Source organism: Anomaloglossus baeobatrachus, chromosome 2 (assembly GCF_048569485.1).
Source record: "Anomaloglossus baeobatrachus isolate aAnoBae1 chromosome 2, aAnoBae1.hap1, whole genome shotgun sequence".
Classification (NCBI taxonomy): Eukaryota; Metazoa; Chordata; class Amphibia; order Anura; family Aromobatidae; genus Anomaloglossus; species Anomaloglossus baeobatrachus.
This window is the reverse complement of record NC_134354.1, coordinates 108,537,006-108,555,231: the sequence shown is the minus strand read 5'-3', so window position 1 is coordinate 108,555,231 and position 18,226 is coordinate 108,537,006. Positions and strand designations below refer to the sequence as shown.

Sequence of the window (18,226 nt, the reverse complement as noted above, 5' to 3'; positions counted from 1 at the left end):
GGGGGGGGAACGTGTGGCATCACTGGGGGGCTATATTCAATGTAAGGGGGCCATACCCAGATTAAGGGGGCTAATTTTAGGATGGGGGGGCTATGAGGGACAGATACCCTTTATGATTTGTTAGCTGGACACTGGCATTATAAAAGACGGACCCCATTTAACATTAAAAAAAATTCTCTTTTCCTTCACCAAATTTGGGGGTGCGTCTTATAATCATATGCGTCTTATAAAGCGAATAATACGGTAATCTCTCTTTTTATACACCCTAAAATCTTGTTTGCATTAGCAGCTGCTGCCTGACATTGCGTGCTGTTGCTCAGCTTACTTGTAACCAGAACACCCAAGTCCTTGTCCTGTTATGTAGTCCCTGACATTTTAATGAATTTGGTTCAAAATCCGCTAGTGCAAAAAGAGAGAAAACAAACATATGACTTAGAAAAAATAACAAAATAATGAATTGGGGCCTGAGGCTTCCCAGGAAATTGTTGCATTGCCTACTGGTCATTCAGATAAATGGTCTTCCATGTAATGCATGGACAAACGAAGTCTGTGAGAACAAGACTGTATGATGTCTGTGTGCCATGAAAAGCAATCAGGTCAAGGGAAGACAACTTCTTTAACCCCTTCCTGCGCTATGAATGACAATGTCATTCATTCAAACCTACAGCTTGTCCCAGAAAAAAAACAAAAAACAAAAAAACTTACAGCTCTTGGAAGAAAGGGAGGAAATATACAATTAAAGTGCAAAATTAAAAAAATATAATGAAAATAGCCTCCTATGAGGGCCGATGCTTACCAATTGACACTGACAAATACAAACGTGATTTGTTATTCTGAAAGTTATCAAATTAATATCCGAGTGTTTTCTAAGAGGAAAAATAATAAGAATAGAGAACCACAATTTAAGATTTTTTTTTTTTAATTTAAAAACCATTTTCTGCAGGGATAATAATACATAATCACTTTTTCTTCTGCAGGGTCATGCTCATCCGCCACTTTGCTGCCATAAGATAAAAAAATGAAATAATAATACCGACAAACGGGTGCACCATACAAACCGTGCCCCATAATCCACGGCCACCAACTCTTCAAAGTGAACTTTGTGAGATCCTGGAGAAATCCTCGGCGAGGTCAACACTGTACGGTTAAGAAAAGACTGAAGGGCTTTAAAAACAGTCATTGTGCTGGCTGTCATAACTCGGAGTGAGTGTAGTCAGTCCGTGGAGGCTCACTAGGTTTCATGAAGATGCCTTCCATTACTTTCCAGTAGTTGTGCTGACTTGCGTAGGTCATGCCATGCACTTCTCGCTGTCCATTTATAGGACGCCCGTACTGTTCTCCTGTGACGGACAGCAGTGCGCTGGTTGACGCATGCTTGAATCTCACCTCCTCGTCCCGCTGCCAGAACTCCCCATTGCAGATCACAGTCCAGTCGTCTAAGATATCTCCTTCCCCGTCATCCCCAAAAGCACTGACCTCCTGCCCAACAAACAAGAAGGAAATATGTCAGACACCTATACATGTGGGGGAAACACAAGTCCCAGAAGCTTCAGCACAGTGTATTCCATACTTTATGCTATAGGACCTTATACAATATCACAGCATAAAGTCCAGAAAGCTTAGTAAGGCTTAACCCCTCAGTGCTGCGCTTTCATTTACAAAAAAGTGAGGGGTGTGCTCACATTTGTGATATGTATGTATAAATAAAGAAAAATTTGCTTGAGTCACTAATTCAGCCCTCAGAAGTGAATGCCTTCATGTTCAAGCCTGATGAATGAGTGTTTGACAGCAGCATTTAGGATCTGTGCGCACGCTGCGGATTTGCTGCGGATTTTGCCGCGGAATTGCTGCAGAAAATGTGTCTAACATTGCTGCAGTCATTCCCCAGCAAATCCTATGGGTTTTAAAAAAAAAAAAAAAAAAAAAATTTACCCGCAGATTTTCCACTGCGGAATTAATGAGCATGCCACTTCTTTTCCTGAGGATTTTGCCTTAGATAATGGTAAAAAACGCGTGGATCAACTTGGGAAAAATCCGCTGCAAATTGCAGGAAAAACGCGGGTGCGGGATTCTTTCAGAGGGTTTGTTTTTTTCTTAAGAATATGGCACTTTCTAGTGCGCACATAGCCTTAAGTAGGTAAACTGAAAAGAAGGAAACTTCAGTCTTTTGGAAGGTGAAGAAGAGGAGGATACTCCTCCACAGAGAAGCGACAGTAAACCAAGTGTATTCCAGGATCTTATGTGATCCCTTGGATCGTTTCAGCTGCTACATTTGTAATTAGATATATGATCAGGATTTTTAATGAGTTAGGCCATGGTGAATAAATTAAAAGGTTTTTCCCACTAAGGACATTTATCACCTATCCACAGGATATAATCTACGATACATGGTTGTCTGACCAATTCTGAACAGAGCGGTGGTGAACCAGCATACCCCTGCTCCAAACACATGGGAGATTTTGGGACCCCACATTCAGGATATGATCATATATTTTCAACCCATCCACTTGATAGGTGAATAATGTATTTGTACCCCTTTAACTGTTATCAGTATTAGATCCAGTAGAACGATAGTTGGCTAGTTCCATCCATAAAGTGACATAAGATCTGTTTTTTCCTCCTCCTCTTGAGTTTATGGGCACCCGATAGTGGAGACAGACACATCAGCCCATTGATGGGAGCTCACCTGGTTTCCCGATAATGGCGATGTGAAGTGATGGCTGTGTAGATTTCGCCCAGTGTTGACATGTGTGAGGCGGATCGATTGTCCACATTTTACCAATGTTCCTCGTTCACAGACAGTCGACGTCTTTCCACGGATTCGCCAGTAACTGTTACCATCATCTGCTGCGGTAACTCCGGTCACCGACTGCTGCCCACTGCCTGCGGAGAGGAGGAATTGTACAATCACTCTGGAGATTTAAACATATTTAGAAGTACATGTAAAAGATGAGGGCACTTCTATTAAATCTCAAAAAGCTGCTAAGAGAAGTTTTCACTCTAATGGACCTGGTCCCTTGTGTTCCCCAATTTACATGTCAGTGATGCAGTTGCTGTTGTAACCACTGTGTATTATGCTGATGTAATATTCCCAGGTGACATGGAAAAGCCACAGATGGCCGCCATAAACCACCCCGCAGTGTGCAGTTTTGCCACTAATTAGAACAGTTTTTGAATGCTCTTTAATATCTGCGAGGTTTTTTTTTGCAACTAGAACAGTTTACCTGCAGAATCCAAGCGGACCTTTAAAAATATGTTTGACAACCGCAGTAACCTGTAAACTCCACCTGCCACAGCAGCTTCACATAAAGAGACAACGTGAGTACTCCCAGGTGTGGACCTCTGAAGCTTCTGACGCCGCACAGCGACAGACATCAGCCATTGAAGTTGGTGGGTCTATGTCAAAGCAGCCCAAATCCATATATGCCAAGAGGAAAATTATTTGGCATATGCTGGATACTCAGTGTCCTATGGATACATTTGGCAGTAACTTGCCCAGTCCATAGTGGAAATATGAATCAGAGCTGAACCGTAACCGGAGCCATTCCTCATCCAGCATTCCTGTGGCTTTAGAAGACAGATTTACAGCTTTTGGCCTCATTCAGATGTCCATGTGGCATGTGCGCATTTATTTTTTCCACGGATAGAGGACGATGGAGACGTCACGTTTTTTGGGGTCAAGCGCAGTCGAAATCCAGCGTCGGGTGGCGCTGGCAGCGGAGAGGTGAGTGAGATCATCTTCTGACGCTGTACATTCATTAGCATGTTAGCACACCCATAGGGGTGTACAAACATGCTAATGATGCAGACTAGCCAGGAGAAGCAATACCCTAGGGACTAGTCCGCGCGCTCCTCAGCATACGATAAAAGAGCTTTAGAAATACTTTTTCCTAAAGATCTCTATCTATGCTAGTGTATACAGGGACGGTTCTCATGGTTCTGGGTGCACCTGACAGGTTCCCTTTAAAGTTCGGCTGAATACACAGAACCCGAACTTCCACAGGTCCACTCATCTCCAGCCGAGATCTTGCACCACCACCGGAGCCATTTATGGAGGACCAGCTGGGAATCAATCTGCGCACACAGCTCATGACATTTCACTCACCGACACTGACCTGTCATTCACACTTAAGAGGCCAGCAAATGGGCCAGGGAATCACAGACAGGGAGGAGAAGGCCCAAAGTACACTCCGGCCCCCGTGCACCTAAATCTTATCACCTGAAAATTTCAAATGCTAAATATATCAATTTAATCAGCATTACAGCCAAGGCGTTACTTTAACTTGCTAAATTATAGAAAAGAGCTTGTAACCGCTGAACTCCTTGCCTCAGAAATAGGCCACGGATGACTCATGAGAACAGAGCCTTGTTAATAACGGGTAGATCATAAGTTGCTTGTTTTTACAAGCACTTTGCATTTTTTTGTTTACTACTTATGATGTTGAGCGATCTCTTCAGTGGGCCACATACTTCCGCTGTGCCACCTGCTTATGTAAGTGAATGTGTTGTGTAAAGCCATAAACCACAAATTAAACTTCACGTGAATGACTAAACTATGAATAGCTTCAACTACTTCCTGTTCTACAAGAACAACTTGTATTTCACTTTTCACCATAGTGGATGGATGATGTGGATGTGTGCTGAGAATGTTTCACTGTGCAATGTGTTTTCCTTCTATGTTACCTGCCATTTAGACTAAGATCACAGTCTGTGCCCCCGGCCTGCAGCACACGGGGGCGTCTCCGACATATACTGCAACGTCACCAAAGGACACAATTCACAAGACGGAGACCAAAAGTGCGTTCTGGGCTTCACCTCGCTGGTATGTGGCAGCATCTCGTTTACCTAAAGCACTACTCTAGTGTGTGTGTGTGTGTGTTGGTGGCGGGTCAGCACTGGAGTGGAGCTTTAAATCTAAGTCCCCTGCCCCTAATTTTATACTTCTCCTTCAGCATTTACATTCGGTGTCGTGGCAACATATTGTGCTGCGGACATCAAAAGTTACGTCACAAGCTCTCAATGCAATTCTATAAAAGCCTGAATGAGGCTCTAATAGACTTGTATTGAGTTGTGGCCTCCGGCGCGCTCCATGAAACACTGGGCTGCCGGCAGGTCACAAATCACTGGAGACCAATCAGAGCGACGCTGACAGTAGGTGAAGCCGCTGGAAGGCGAGTATAAGACAGAGAGCTTATATTTAAAGTTCTCCTGTGAGGAAAAAAAATAAAAATAAATATATGCTGGAGCTTATATTTCCCTTCTAAGTTCCCTGCCCCCATCTTATACTTACTCTGGAGTTTTAATTCTTTTTCTCTGGTGCTCCGGTCCCACAGCACCATCTTGTACTTCACAATCTCTCAATACAAGTCTATGAGAGCTAGAATGAGGCTCTCATAGACATGAATTGAGGTGTGACCACCGGCTACTCCATGAAACACTGGAGCTGACAGCAGGTCACAAACCACAGGAGACTGACCAGAGCGACCCTGGAAACAGATGAAGACGATGGCAGGTGAGTATAAGACAGGGGGCTTAGGGGTACTTCTCACATAGCGAGATCGCTGCTGAGTCACGGTTTTTGTGACGCAGCAGTGACCTCATTAGCGATCTCGCTGTGTGTGACACTGAGCAGTGATCTGGCCCCTGCTGTGAAATCACTGCTCGTTACACACTGTGCTGGTTCATTTTTTGGACGTTGCTCTCCCGCTGTGAAGCACACATCGCTGTGTTTGACAGCGAGAGAGCAACGATCTGAATGTGCAGGGAGTCGGCGTCTGGCAGCCTGCGGTAAGCTGTAACCAAGGTAAATATCGGGTAACCAAGCAAAGTGCTTTGCAAGGTTACCTGATATTTAACATGGTTACTAGCATCCGCCGCCCTCACGCTGCCAGTGCCGGCTCCCTGCACACGTAGCCGGAGTACAAATCGGGTAACTAAGCAAAGCGGTTTGCTTATTAACCTGATGTGTACTCTGGCTAGGAGTGCAGGGAGCCAGCGCTAAGTGGTGTGCGCTGGTAACCAAGGTAAATATCGGGTAACCAAGCGCTTGGTTACCTGATATTTACAGTTACCAAGCGCAGCATCACTTCCACGCGTCGCTGGTGGCTGGTCACTAGTCGCTGGTGAGATCTGCCTGATTGACAGCTCACCAGCGACCATGTAGCGACGCACCAGCGATCCTGACCAGGTCAGATCGCTGGAGCGTCGCTAAAGTGTGACGGTACCCTTACATTTAAAGCTCCACTCCAGTGTTGAAACACAGATAAACACTGGAGTGGTGCATAACTGTGTAGGAAACCGCAGCAGACAGCAAGGCATGAAATCTTTTTTCTTCTAATGGATCCTTATGGTGACAGATCCCTTCCACCTCTGGAGCCCATCAGCGGCACAAACACAATGTATCTATGTGTGTCAGTAAATATTTATATTCTCCTCTAATAAACATTCTGGATCATCTGTCGCTTCTACATTCCGCACTTCCTCCATTACTGCTCCCGGGAATGTATATAGGGTTGAGGTGAGGTTTCTTATTCCTCCTGGACACGTATAAATACGCTGACAACTAGTGAGTGGGACGTGTCCCTACGCGGGGAGTGTCGGGATCAGACATGCTGTGACACAGGCCTGTATGGCCGCGGGCCGGCACCAGCACACACGCACATTCCTCCCGTTACCTGAGCCGTATCTGACGTCATGGGAGTGCAGCCGGACGTCGTGCTTGGTGTTCAGGAGCTTCACCACGGAGCCGCACGTCACCACCGAGAGCTCCGAGCCGGAGCCGCACGGGAACAGCAGCGGCGTAAAGAGGAGCAGGAGAGAGCCCGCCCCGTCCCGAGCCTTCATCATCACCACACACCGGCTCAGCACACCGGAAGCGTCAGCTGGCTCCGCCGGAAATGCACCCCTGGTAACGTGTGAAACCGGATGCCCCCACTCCGCCATTTTATTTTCTGGCAAAAAAACAAAACAAAACAAAAAACATGTACAATATTCAGTGTTCGTCACTCTTTCTTGTACTCGGTCTCATGCACGTTTACATAGTACTGACGTTCGTGGTGCGAATCTCAAAACCTACGTTCATTTTGGGACTATGTTACGCAATCCACTAAGCATGCGACGCAAGACTGCGCTTGCGCAGCAGGTTGACATTAGCACTTGGCTAGAAGCGGCGCATGCGCCGTTGTCTGCTTGTTGGGTGGACCTGGCTAGTACGCATGTACACTGTGGAGATCTACCGGAAGTGACGTCACGCTGGGTTGCTCTGGATCTTTTTCCTCTCCGTTGCTCGCGTAGAGAGGAGTCGGGATTCTGTTGTTTCGCGTCGCCGAGTCGGAGACGTAGTGTCCGTGTGCCCGGAGAGGAGCGACTCCGCCGAGGTGAGGCTCGCTTATCTGCACCCGGTGTAACGTGTTCAGCTGCGGCTCGGGCCTGAGCCAAGGAAGGCCCGGACACTAGGCCGCAGTGTTGGGTGTTTGTGAACAGCTGGTGCCCAGCTATGGAGGACACATGAGGCCCCTGCATCACCTGTTATATATCGTCTTAAAGGGGCGTTCTGAGATTTTAGACAGTTTTCAGTAGTATCTTGCAGTGTGATAGAATAAACCGTGCTGCTATCAGCTGGTGATCCCAACTGCCACAACCGATCACAGACGGTGGGTTAATGGGGGGGGGTCGCAGGCAGTTGGCCAACAGGGAACCCGGGTTATGATCTGCCGAAAAATGGGGACTGAGGGGCTGCAGGCAATCTGCTGACTGAGGGACAAGAGGAACCGTGGCTGCAGGCGATCGGCCGATGGAGGGACAAGAGGGACTGGGGTCTTTGACGCCACCCGATGGAGGAAGGACTGAGGTCGCCGGCGGTCAGTCGACGTGGGAGGTGACCGAGGATGCAGGCAGACATCTGACAAAAGGGGGTGGGGTGAACTGGGGTCGCCAGTGGGTGACCGGCTAGAGGTGGGGCCAGGGGGGGGCGTCTCAGGTAGCTGGCAAGGAAGGGGGATCATGTGCAATCAGCTGACAGAGGGACAAGGGAGACCAGGGTCTCGGACAGTTGACCAACATGAGAAGGGACCAGGGTCTCGGGCGGTGGGCTAATGATGGAGGAGGGGCAACCAGTGGTCGCAGATGGTCGGCAGATGAGGGAGGGGGAACCGATGGTCGGCCAGTGGAGCAACTTTCTATACCCCTTCCATTGGTCTAAGTGGCAATAACCCATCACTGGAAGTGTCGGGAGCTGTTTACCTCACTTGTCCCATTAAATATCCATGAATTATCCTTTATAAAGGATGGCTACATTATTTTTATTTTGTCAGATGTGTAATATGATTTTGTGTCCCTTAAAATTTGGGCTCGTTCACACCAATGTGTTTTTGGTCCGTGTACGATCCGGCTAAACATCAGGTCGCACTCGGACCAATGTTATTCTATGGGGCCATGCACAAGTCTGATGCACCACAATTTTTCCCATGGACAGACATGGCCTGGGGAAAAATCAGTTTAATCCGATTTTTAGATCGCACTCAGTGAGTCCGTGGAAACCATGAGATTGCTCTTGGATGAGAGGATTTGTGTGGTGTGACCCCGGCCTTATAGATGTGACGGGTGGAGTTGAGCGGATCTGTTAAAATACGGTGAAGCCGGACTTTAGATGGACCCGAACCTCATTTGGAAGTAACTGATTGGGCAGTTTGAGTCTTCGCCCATTTACAGCCAGCCATAAACACATCACTTCCGGGGAGGGAGGGTGAGCAAGTTTTTTTCATATAATTTTTTTTTCCCATATATTTTTTTGTTGTTGCATGCTACATCCGATAACGCTGATTTTACCCCGAGTTAGAGCCATTCAGAAACTGCAAGCACAGCGGGCCTAGCACTGTGATGCTCGAGTCAGTTTTCAGTATGCATAAAGCACCTGAATGCTATCACTGTTTTTTTTTTTTTGTAAAGTCTGTGTTTGGTACTAACACCCAACTTTAATTTTCAGGTTCACTCATCTCTAGGGGCAGGTTCTCCTCACAGCTCTGCTGTCCATTAAATGGCTGCAGAAGTACGTGACCATATTAAGCCATCAGCTTCCACCAATAGAAAAGCAGCTTTCTGTGTTTTCCTATTGGAGGAGCTGATGTGTGGCCACTCCCCCTCCTGCTATGTGCCCACGGGAGCTTGCTTCTGCGGATTTTGCCGCAGAAAACCTGCAGATTTATCTGGATTTTCCAGATAAATCCGCAGGTTTGAGCAAGTACAGAAACTTCCTATGTTATCCTATGGGACATGGGGAGTGTCTGTGTCCACACTGCGGAATGTGCGGCTGCGGAATATGCTGTGGATGTCACACTGCCGCACCTAACTGCATGTCAATTATTCCTGCGGATATATCTGCGGAAATCCCGGCCCTCCACTGTGGAGATAGAGGCCGGGACTTCCGCAGGTAAATCGCATGAAAGTCCGCAGGTTTACCGCAGATATTCCGCTGGAAACTTGCAGCTAAAAATAGCTGCGGATGCTGGCGGGCAGCTGCGGGAAAACTGCGGCCGTACCTGCGGATATATCCGCAGGTATGAGCTCCCGTGGGCACATAGCCTAACACACCTGATAAAATAAAGATAATTGTGCCAACCCCAGCAATAGCACAGCGCTGGATACAGAAGGCAAACGGTGCAACATTTTTTTTAATGAAACCCAACTACAAAATGTAGCAATAAGGCTGCTTTCACACTACGTTTTTTTTATCATGCGTCATGAACGTTTTTTTGCTGTGAAAGCGGATCCTGCTTTTACAGCAAAAAACCGCATGTGTTTATTTTTGCAGGATCCTGTCACTTTAAGTTTATGGGCGGGCATTGGAGTCATGTGATCGGGAGTCAGTGGAACTGAACGTGAGAGACTGGGAGTCGGCTTCTGACAGCTGCGGAGGCTCGTAACCAAGGTAAACATCGGGTAACTTGCTTGGATACCCGAGATTTACCTTTGTTACGAGCGTCTACAGCTGCTAGGAGCCGGGCTGCCTGCACACGTAACCAACGAAAACATCAGGTAACTAAGAGAAGCGCTTTCCTTGGTTACCCTATATTTACCTTGGTTACGAGTGTCCGCAGCTCTCAGGCAGGGGAGGGAGGGAGGGGGAGAGAGGGACTGATCACCCGAGGCTGGTTTCTGCGCATGCTCAGTAGAGCAAGCAAGTTCCTGTCTATCAGCATCCCAGCGTTCACATGCGTTTGCGAGCAGTATAGTCAGGATTCAGCAATTTGCAGTATTTGGACGCAGCTCAAACACGCTACAAGTAGCGTTTTTTGAAAAATGTTAAAAAACTGCAAGTCGCTGGATCCTCACTATAACGCACGCAAACGCAGGTGAACGCATGTTGACGCAAGTCCATTGCAAATGAAAAGGCATTTGCTCTGGATCCGTTTTTGTGTTAAAAAAACGTTTAGGACGCATGTTAAAAAAACGTAGTGTGAAAGCAGCCTAAATAGGAGTTGGTCTGGTTCTCAGCAGTGGCCGCTGCACAATCCCCTCCTGTCCTGGATCGGTCATACCCTTTTCATTACACTAAGGGTAATTTGCCTCCTTAATTCCCTCTATTGTTTTGTATATTTAAGAAAGTGACGTTTGGTCATTGCGTGGTTAGTATGATGGAAGTGTCGACATAATAAAAAGAAGGAAGAAAAGGAATAAATAAAACAAAAATTATAGAGACTAATAATACCGTAGGTTTCTAAGACATCGTAGACATGGAATGAACATGGAATATATGTAGATAATAGGGAAATGTACACACATCTCATATACACAGTTGTATAATTTATTCCCTGAGCTTAAGTGGGGAATGAACTTGAAATATAAGTAGATTACATGGGAATGGACACGCACAACAAGTGTATATTATATTCCCTCTGTTACATAGGTGGGGAATGAACATGGAATATATGTAGATTACAAGGGAATTAACACACATACCATATAAACTGGTGAAGATTAAAGTCTGTGCGCTTTTTAGCTGGGGAATGAAAAAGGTATATATAATAAGGAAATTAACACATCCCAGATAAATAGGTGTATATTATATTCCATGTGCTTCTTAGGTAGGAATGAAGGAGGAATATATGTAGATAATAGGGAAATGACCATGTATCCCATATAAACAGGTGTGTATTATATTCCCTGTGTTTGATTTGTGGGGAATGAACTTGAAGTATGGACAAAATATTTAACAATATTCACATTATATTGTGTACTTACTGATCTCAATTTGTGAAAGTAGAGAGGTAGATGGCAAAATGTAACAATTCTGTAAATATGGAGGACTACATGCCAGCATGTTTACTAGTCTCCTAATGATAATCTCCAGCTGATAAAACTGTGATTTCATCAAAGCTACAGCAAGCAGCCCAGTATGTGACACATGACAGGAATCAGTATCTCTGTCCCTACATTAGGGCTCATTCAGACGACTGTTCCGTTTGTCCTGGTCATTGCCTTTTTTTTTTTTTTCTTTGTTTGTTTTAGGACCTACTGACGACCATATTGTCAATGTGTTTTGTGTAGGAACGGATGGCATACAGAAGTGCTTCCATGTGCCATCCATGTCCGTTACATTATTATGGAACATGTCCTATTCTGTTCCGCAAAATGCGGACCATGACCCAATACAAGTCAATGGGTCCGCAAAATAGATGAAAGCCACACGAAAGCACTTCCATTTGGCTTCAGTGTATCGGTGCCCCGGCAGCCTATATAATGTCCCACTCCTGGTCAGCCCCGCATCTGCTCACACAGAAGTGTGTGAGTAGCTATGGGGATGACAAACGCTGACATCATGAGGTTAGCTAAGTTCATTACCTGCAGTGATGATCTCTGCTGAACTTGTGACGTCAGCGCTTGTCACTAACTACCAAGATTGCTGCATTCTCACATCAAGTATCGCGGGAGCCCAAGGCTGTGACTAGTGGTGACATCACAGGCTCCTGCGATACTTTGTGTGAAACCGCGGTGATCATTGAACTCACTGACGAGCGCTGCCATCACAAGTTCAGCAGAGTTAATCACCGCAAGTAATGAACTGAGCTAACCTCATGATGTCTGCGCTCGTCATCCCCAGCGGTGACCTGGCCTGACCTAATGATGTTAGCTCAGGTCACTGCTCTGTTCTTCCAGCCAATAGGGAACATTCTTTTATTGACTGGAACAGTGAGTATGGTATGAATCGTCATGCAACCTCCTTATTGGATTCTGCTGGACCCGGATTATTTTTCTTTTCAAATACAAATTTGGGGGGGAGCCCATGTTTTTTGTTTTAAATTATTTAATTTAAAATAACAGCATGGGGTGCCCTCTGTTTTGGATTATTAGCCAAGGTGAAGCTGCGGGCTGCAGCTGTCTGCTTCACCTTAGCTGGCTACAAAAAACAGGGAGGACCCCATGTTGTGTTTTTTTTTTTTTTTTTTTTTTTTTTTTTTTTTTTTTAGGGAAAATAATGAATTTGTGGCTAAAAAAAGGCTAAACAGTGCCACATGCAAGGCACTAAAGGGTGCAAGATGTCAAAATGCAGGGGAGTGGGGCATTATATATATCTTTATCTATCTAGCTTTTGACTGTGTGTAACCCTCCATCCGTTTTTATTGCGCTCCGCAAAAAAATGGATGGCACATGGACTGCATACGGATGCAGGGCTGCATACTTGGAAAAGCAGGACCATTTTTTGTGGACCGCAAAAACGGGACAGTCGTGTGAATGTACACTTATGCTGCTCATAGAGTAAAGGCAATAATCTGGTGTTTTATTCCGGTTTCAAGCTTTCATTGTGCTGTGCTGGGAGGTGAGGAGGGAGAAACCCATAAACCAGTCTCCAGTAATATTTGTACAATATATCTGCGGTGCGTAGGTGAGGTTTCAGGTCTTCTTCACAATTCTCGTTCTGTATTAGGCTACTTTCACACTTGCGTTGTTTTCCTTCCGTCACAATCCGCCCTTTTGGAAAACAGCGGAATCCGTTAACGGATTCCGCTGTTTCCCATAGATTTGTATGGATGACGGATTGTGCCAAAAGGACCTGCGTTGCTTCCGCTGAGCGACGCTCCGTTGCTTCCACCCAGCGGGAGGAACGCAGCATGTAACGTTTTTTTGAGCAGCGGAATCCTTAGGATTTCACTGCGCATGCTCTCTCTGGCTCCCTGCACCTGTAACCAGGGTAAATATCGGGTAACCAAGCAAAGTGCTTTGCCTAGTTATACCCGATATTTACCCTGGATACATGTGCAGGGAGCCCGACACTTCCCCGCTAGGCTCTGCCCCCTCCCGCACTCCACTCCGCATGTGTATATATACACACACACACACACACACACACCTGTCCTCAGCGCCATGGCCCCGCTCGGCTCCGCACACATTCTCGGCGGCCGAGCGATTAGCTGATCACCCGGCGGCCGGCTCCTGTGAGCGATCAGCTGATCACCCGGCGGCCGGCTCCTGTGAGCGATCAGCTGATCGTTCACAATGGTCTGCCGCCGGTAAAAAAAGGTAAAAAAAAAAAAAATCAAAACGGATTCCGTTGTTTGGCAGCATCCGTTGTGCCACTATATGCAACACATCCGTTGCATGCGTCACACAACGCAATGCAACGGATACCGTTCAACGCAAGTGTGAAACTAGACTAACGCAGCGGAGAGTCTAATGTATATCAGACGTATCAAGAGTGGTTATATGGAGTCTGAGAGAAAAAACATGGTGCTACATCGGAGCACATAATCCTAGGGGCTGTCTGTGCACATGAATCGCTAGCATTACTGTCATGGAGACATTTTACCTGGTTCTCTCTGATGTTTGTATGACGTAGGAACTGCAGGGACGGTGCGCAAACATCGGACGGGCAGTTAGCGGCAACTTGTATGTACTTTGTGACAATACTGTTGTCATACACACGAGCTTTTGTACTTGGTATGACTGCACAGTAACGTTTAGGTGGTGCTGGTCCTGTTTGAGTTCTGGTCTTTATTCTGTTCTGTGAACAGTAAGGGGATGGTCACATATAGCGGGTTTATTCCTGCATGATGAATGTAAGCTTTTTCAAGATGGTGCAGCACATGTGCGGTAAGCCCCTAATCGGTGTACCAGCTCCCGCCATGTCTTCAGGAGCGCAGTGCACATGCTCTAACCTTCTGAAGAAACCTGGGTGTCTGCATAGGGGAGACGGGTCACTGCGAAAAGAGTGACTTACTGTCAAAGACCAGAGACCAGCGGGAAAGGGAGCCGGATGTGCAGGGCCCATTTGGGATTAAAACGGAACCTGTGAACCTGTCAGTTCCCTTATGTGTTCTAACCTGGAAGCAGGGTGATGTGTTGTAATATTGTGTATTATGAATATATAAAAATGTTTTATTACTTATATGTTCCCTATGCAAATGATCAGAGGGTCTAGTCCCCTGGGCATCGCATCGGCCTTTGGGCGTTTCCATGGTATTACACCCCTGTGGATGTGATACCATGGATTTACATGAGTGACATCCCCATCGCTCCTTGAGATCTCGCGTGTGCGCACTTACCATTACCACAGCCTGCTTTTCCGGGAGCTTGCTTCTCAGCTCTAGACGGGCATTCACTATCACGGCTGTTTACTTGCTGGCTTCAGACGCACTCTGCGCAAGACAGGAACCGCAGGAGTTTTCTGAGCACGTGCAGAGCGCGTCTGAAGCCGAGAAGCAAGCACCCGGATAAGAAGGCTGTGAAAATGGTAAGCGCACACGCACGGGATCTCAAGGAGCTGGCGGGGAAACCGCTCATGTAAATCCATGGTATCACACCCACAGGGAGTTGCGACACCCAGGGGACTACAGCCCCTGCTCATTTACATAGGGAACATGTAAGTAATAACATATTTTTATACATTCATAATACACACTATTACAACACAGGGATGGGTAGGAAGGGGTTACTAGGCCACACATCAGCCTGCTTGTACGTCAGAACGCATATGGATCTGACAGGTTCCCTTTAAATGATGGATTTCTCAAAGAAAGAAATATTACAAGGAAGGTATAAATATAATAAGGGGCTTTACACTCCTGCCTTAAGTTGGGTGTCAGATCTCCTCCTATAAGGGGGAGTTGTCACTGTCTGACGTGGTCCATTTATTCCCACTGCTCCCCTAAGTATTTTTTGTTTTTGTAATCTGCCCTACAGTTCTAGAGATCTGGGCCTTTTTATATAACGCACCCAGTATGCCACTCTTTTTTTTTTTTCTTTTTTTTTTTTTTTTTTATTTTCTTTACCACGTGTGTGTGTGTTGCTCACAGGTAATAGTGCTGAGCAGCCTAAGGCCGGGTTCACATGAGCGTATTTCATGGTCCTTGCGCGGGGCCGTATGGGTCTGGGGCTGTAAGTTCAGCTTAGGGGACCCACAATATCGTCTGCGTACAGACCATTAACTATGCTTGTGGGGTACCGACCTTAAAGACACCAGCAGAGAAATCCTAAGTCTCCAAGGTAAAGACCATAAGGCCCTATGCGCACTGGAAAAATGAATTTTCTTAAGAAAATTCCGCAGGGTCTGAAAGATTACCGCAACCGCGGTAAAAAAACGCGGTAAACCGCACCCGAAAACCGCATGCAGTTTGCCGCGGTTTTACCGCGGTATTGCGGCGGTTTTGCCGCATGCGGGTTGGTACATGTGCTTTAATGCATTCAATGCAATAAAGCACATTGAAAAAAAGGAAAAAAAAAAGTAATTTCTTCATCGTTCCTATGGGAGACCCAGACCATGGGTGTATAGCTTCTGCCTCCGGAGGACACACAAAGTACTACACTAAAAAGTGTAGCCCCTCCCTCCGAGCATATACACCCCCTGGATAACCAAATATAGCCAGTTCAATGCTTTGTGTTCAGGAGGCACACATCCACACATGCATTCTCATCTGATTTTTTTGATTTTAAAGAGTTTGAAGAAAAGCGGGTCCAAGCTGGACCCCCGGCATGTCCCTTCTCACCCCACTGTGTTGGCGGTGTTGTTAAGGTTGATTTCAAGGCTGGAGCCTTAGATGCCGCGCTCCTTCACCATCCCTCGGGCTCTGGCTTGAAGTGGGAGCCAGCACGGTTCTCACTGCCTTGCAGGAGACCGGTCTCCATCCGCAGCCCTTTCAGGACCCTACCGGACGGAGCACTCATCCCTCAGGGACCTGGCCCTGCGTCTCACAAGCTAAGTATTTGAGACGTTATTGTCAGGGGGTCCCTTGCATCTTTATTGTTGGGGAGAGTGTGTCAGTTTACTTTGGTGACATTTCCGGCCGGTTCTCTGGTTTTCACCTGAGAACCGCGCCGAGGGTGCCTGCGCGCCGGCCGCATTGTAAAATTTAGGCCCCGGCTTCGGCTGCGGCCTACTTTCGTTTTCACTGCCCCTGCATGTCAGTCATGCAGAGGGACAGTGCGGCGCCGCCCACCGGCCGTTCAGCACAGGGGAGGACACTCCTCTCTGAGATGTTTCCCTCCCCTGTATATCTCCTTGGCCCTCCGGTTCCCGCTCTTGGACTAGGCCCCGGCCCCCCTCCTCACTCCGGCGCCATTTTATCAGCGTCCTCACACTGATCGGCGCTGGCTGCTGCATCTCTGCAACCTGTCTAGGGGTCCGAGCTGTGGGATCCGGAGGGCACACAAAACGGTCTGGTAAGCCACAACCTCTGGTTGTGGACCTTCTTATACACTCTCTGGGGGTCATTCTGAAGGAGTGTGTTCTTTACTGCAGAGCCCCCACCTCAGCAGCATGTCTCACACTAGGAGCAAGGCTGTACTCAATATGCACTGCATGTAAGCTCGTATTGCCTGAACCGAGCACATATCCTCATTGTGATGCCTGCTCTAACATGGTAGTGCCTCAGCCTGGAGTCTCCCCACTGGTCCCTCCGGCTGCTCCGGCCCCGGTGGCTGAACCCCCGGCTTGGGTAGAATTGTTTTCTAAGTCTATCTCCCAGTCCTTTGCTGACTCCATGGGACAGCTGTCCCGGACTCTGCTGAGCATGCATCAGCCCACTTCTTAGGGCGCCTCTGCTGCTTCGGCTCGCTCTGCAGAGCTCACAGAGGATTCTTCATCTGCTCCCAGACCCCGTCCTCCTAAAAGGAGACGCAGGGTCCCCTCTCCTTCCTCGTCACGAGCCGACTCGCAGGACGAGGAGGATGTCTTTACTGGGGGCTCGGACGCTACCTCCATGTGCCCCATTGATCTGACCGAGGGTGATGCAGATGTTAGTGATTTGATTGCGTCCATTAATTCTGTACTGGACCTCAATCCGCCAGTATCAGAGGAGCAACCCTCTCTGGCAGAAAAGCACCAGTTTACCTTGCCTAAGAGAACAAGGAGTGTGTTCTTTAACCACTCCAGTTTTCAGGCCACTGTGTCCAAGCCCAGAGACTGTCCTGACAAACGCTTCCCAAAGCGTGGTTCTGATGACCGTTTTCCTTTTCCACCAGAGGTGGTCAAGGAGTGGGCTCAATCACCAAAGGTAGACCCTCCGGTGTCTAGACTCTCAGCCCGGACAGTTGTATCAGTGGCTGATGGCACCTCACTTAAGGATCCCACTGACCGCCAGGTTGACCTCCTGGCCAAGTCTGTCTGAGGCGGCAGGGGCCTCGTTCTCCCCATCCTTTGCAGCAGTGTGGGCTCTCAAAGCCATCTCTGCTTCCCTAGAGGAGATGCATTCCCTCACTAGGGACTCTATGCCTGAATTGGTTGCCTTAACTTCCCAGGCTTCAGCCTTTTCAGCCTACGCCATGTCTGCCATGCTGGAGGCCTCCCAACGCACTGCGGTGGCCTCCGCCAATTCCCTCGCTATCCGCAGGATCTTGTGGCTTCGAGAGTGGAAGGCAGATGCTTCCTCAAAGAAGTACCTTGCTGGGCTCCCATTTGCTGGGTCCAGGCTGTTCGGTGAACAACTGGATGAAATTATTAAGGAGGCTACTGGCGGGAAGAGTACTTCCTTGCCACAAACCAGGAAACCTGTCCAGGGCAGGAACCAGTCGAGGTTTCGTTCCTTTCGTTCTTCTAACTGGTCGTCCTCTAAGCCCTCGGCCTCGTCCACTAACTCAGCCAAGGACCAGAAGCCCACCTGGCGCAAGAAGCCGTGTCCACAAAAGTCCGCAGGAGCTGCTGCCACCAAGGCAGCCTCCTCTTGACTATCTGGCCGAGCCAGCAACGTCCTTGGTCGGTGGCAGGCTCTCCCACTTTGGCGACGTGTGGTTTCAACAC

General features: G+C 47.6%; 2 protein-coding genes across 2 annotated transcripts in view; one reads left to right on the top strand and one right to left on the bottom strand.

The window, feature by feature from the left end:
* Positions 1 to 901: 901 nt before the first annotated feature.
* Positions 902 to 6,908, bottom strand: SDF2 (stromal cell derived factor 2). Its single transcript, XM_075333195.1, has 3 exons — positions 6,675 to 6,908; positions 2,687 to 2,883; positions 902 to 1,479 (listed from the first exon to the last, which is right to left on the bottom strand). The coding sequence occupies exons 1-3, from the start codon at positions 6,844 to 6,846 to the stop codon at positions 1,192 to 1,194; spliced, it is 657 nt and encodes a 218-aa protein (XP_075189310.1). The 5' UTR covers positions 6,847 to 6,908; the 3' UTR covers positions 902 to 1,191.
* Positions 6,909 to 7,233: 325 nt separating this feature from the next.
* SUPT6H (SPT6 homolog, histone chaperone and transcription elongation factor) overlaps positions 7,234 to 18,226 on the top strand; it is a 210,720-nt gene continuing 199,727 nt past the window's right edge. Inside the window, exon 1 of the mRNA XM_075335257.1 lies at positions 7,234 to 7,376. The gene's annotated coding sequence lies outside the window, so the exon portion shown is untranslated. The remainder of the gene's footprint in view (positions 7,377 to 18,226) is intronic.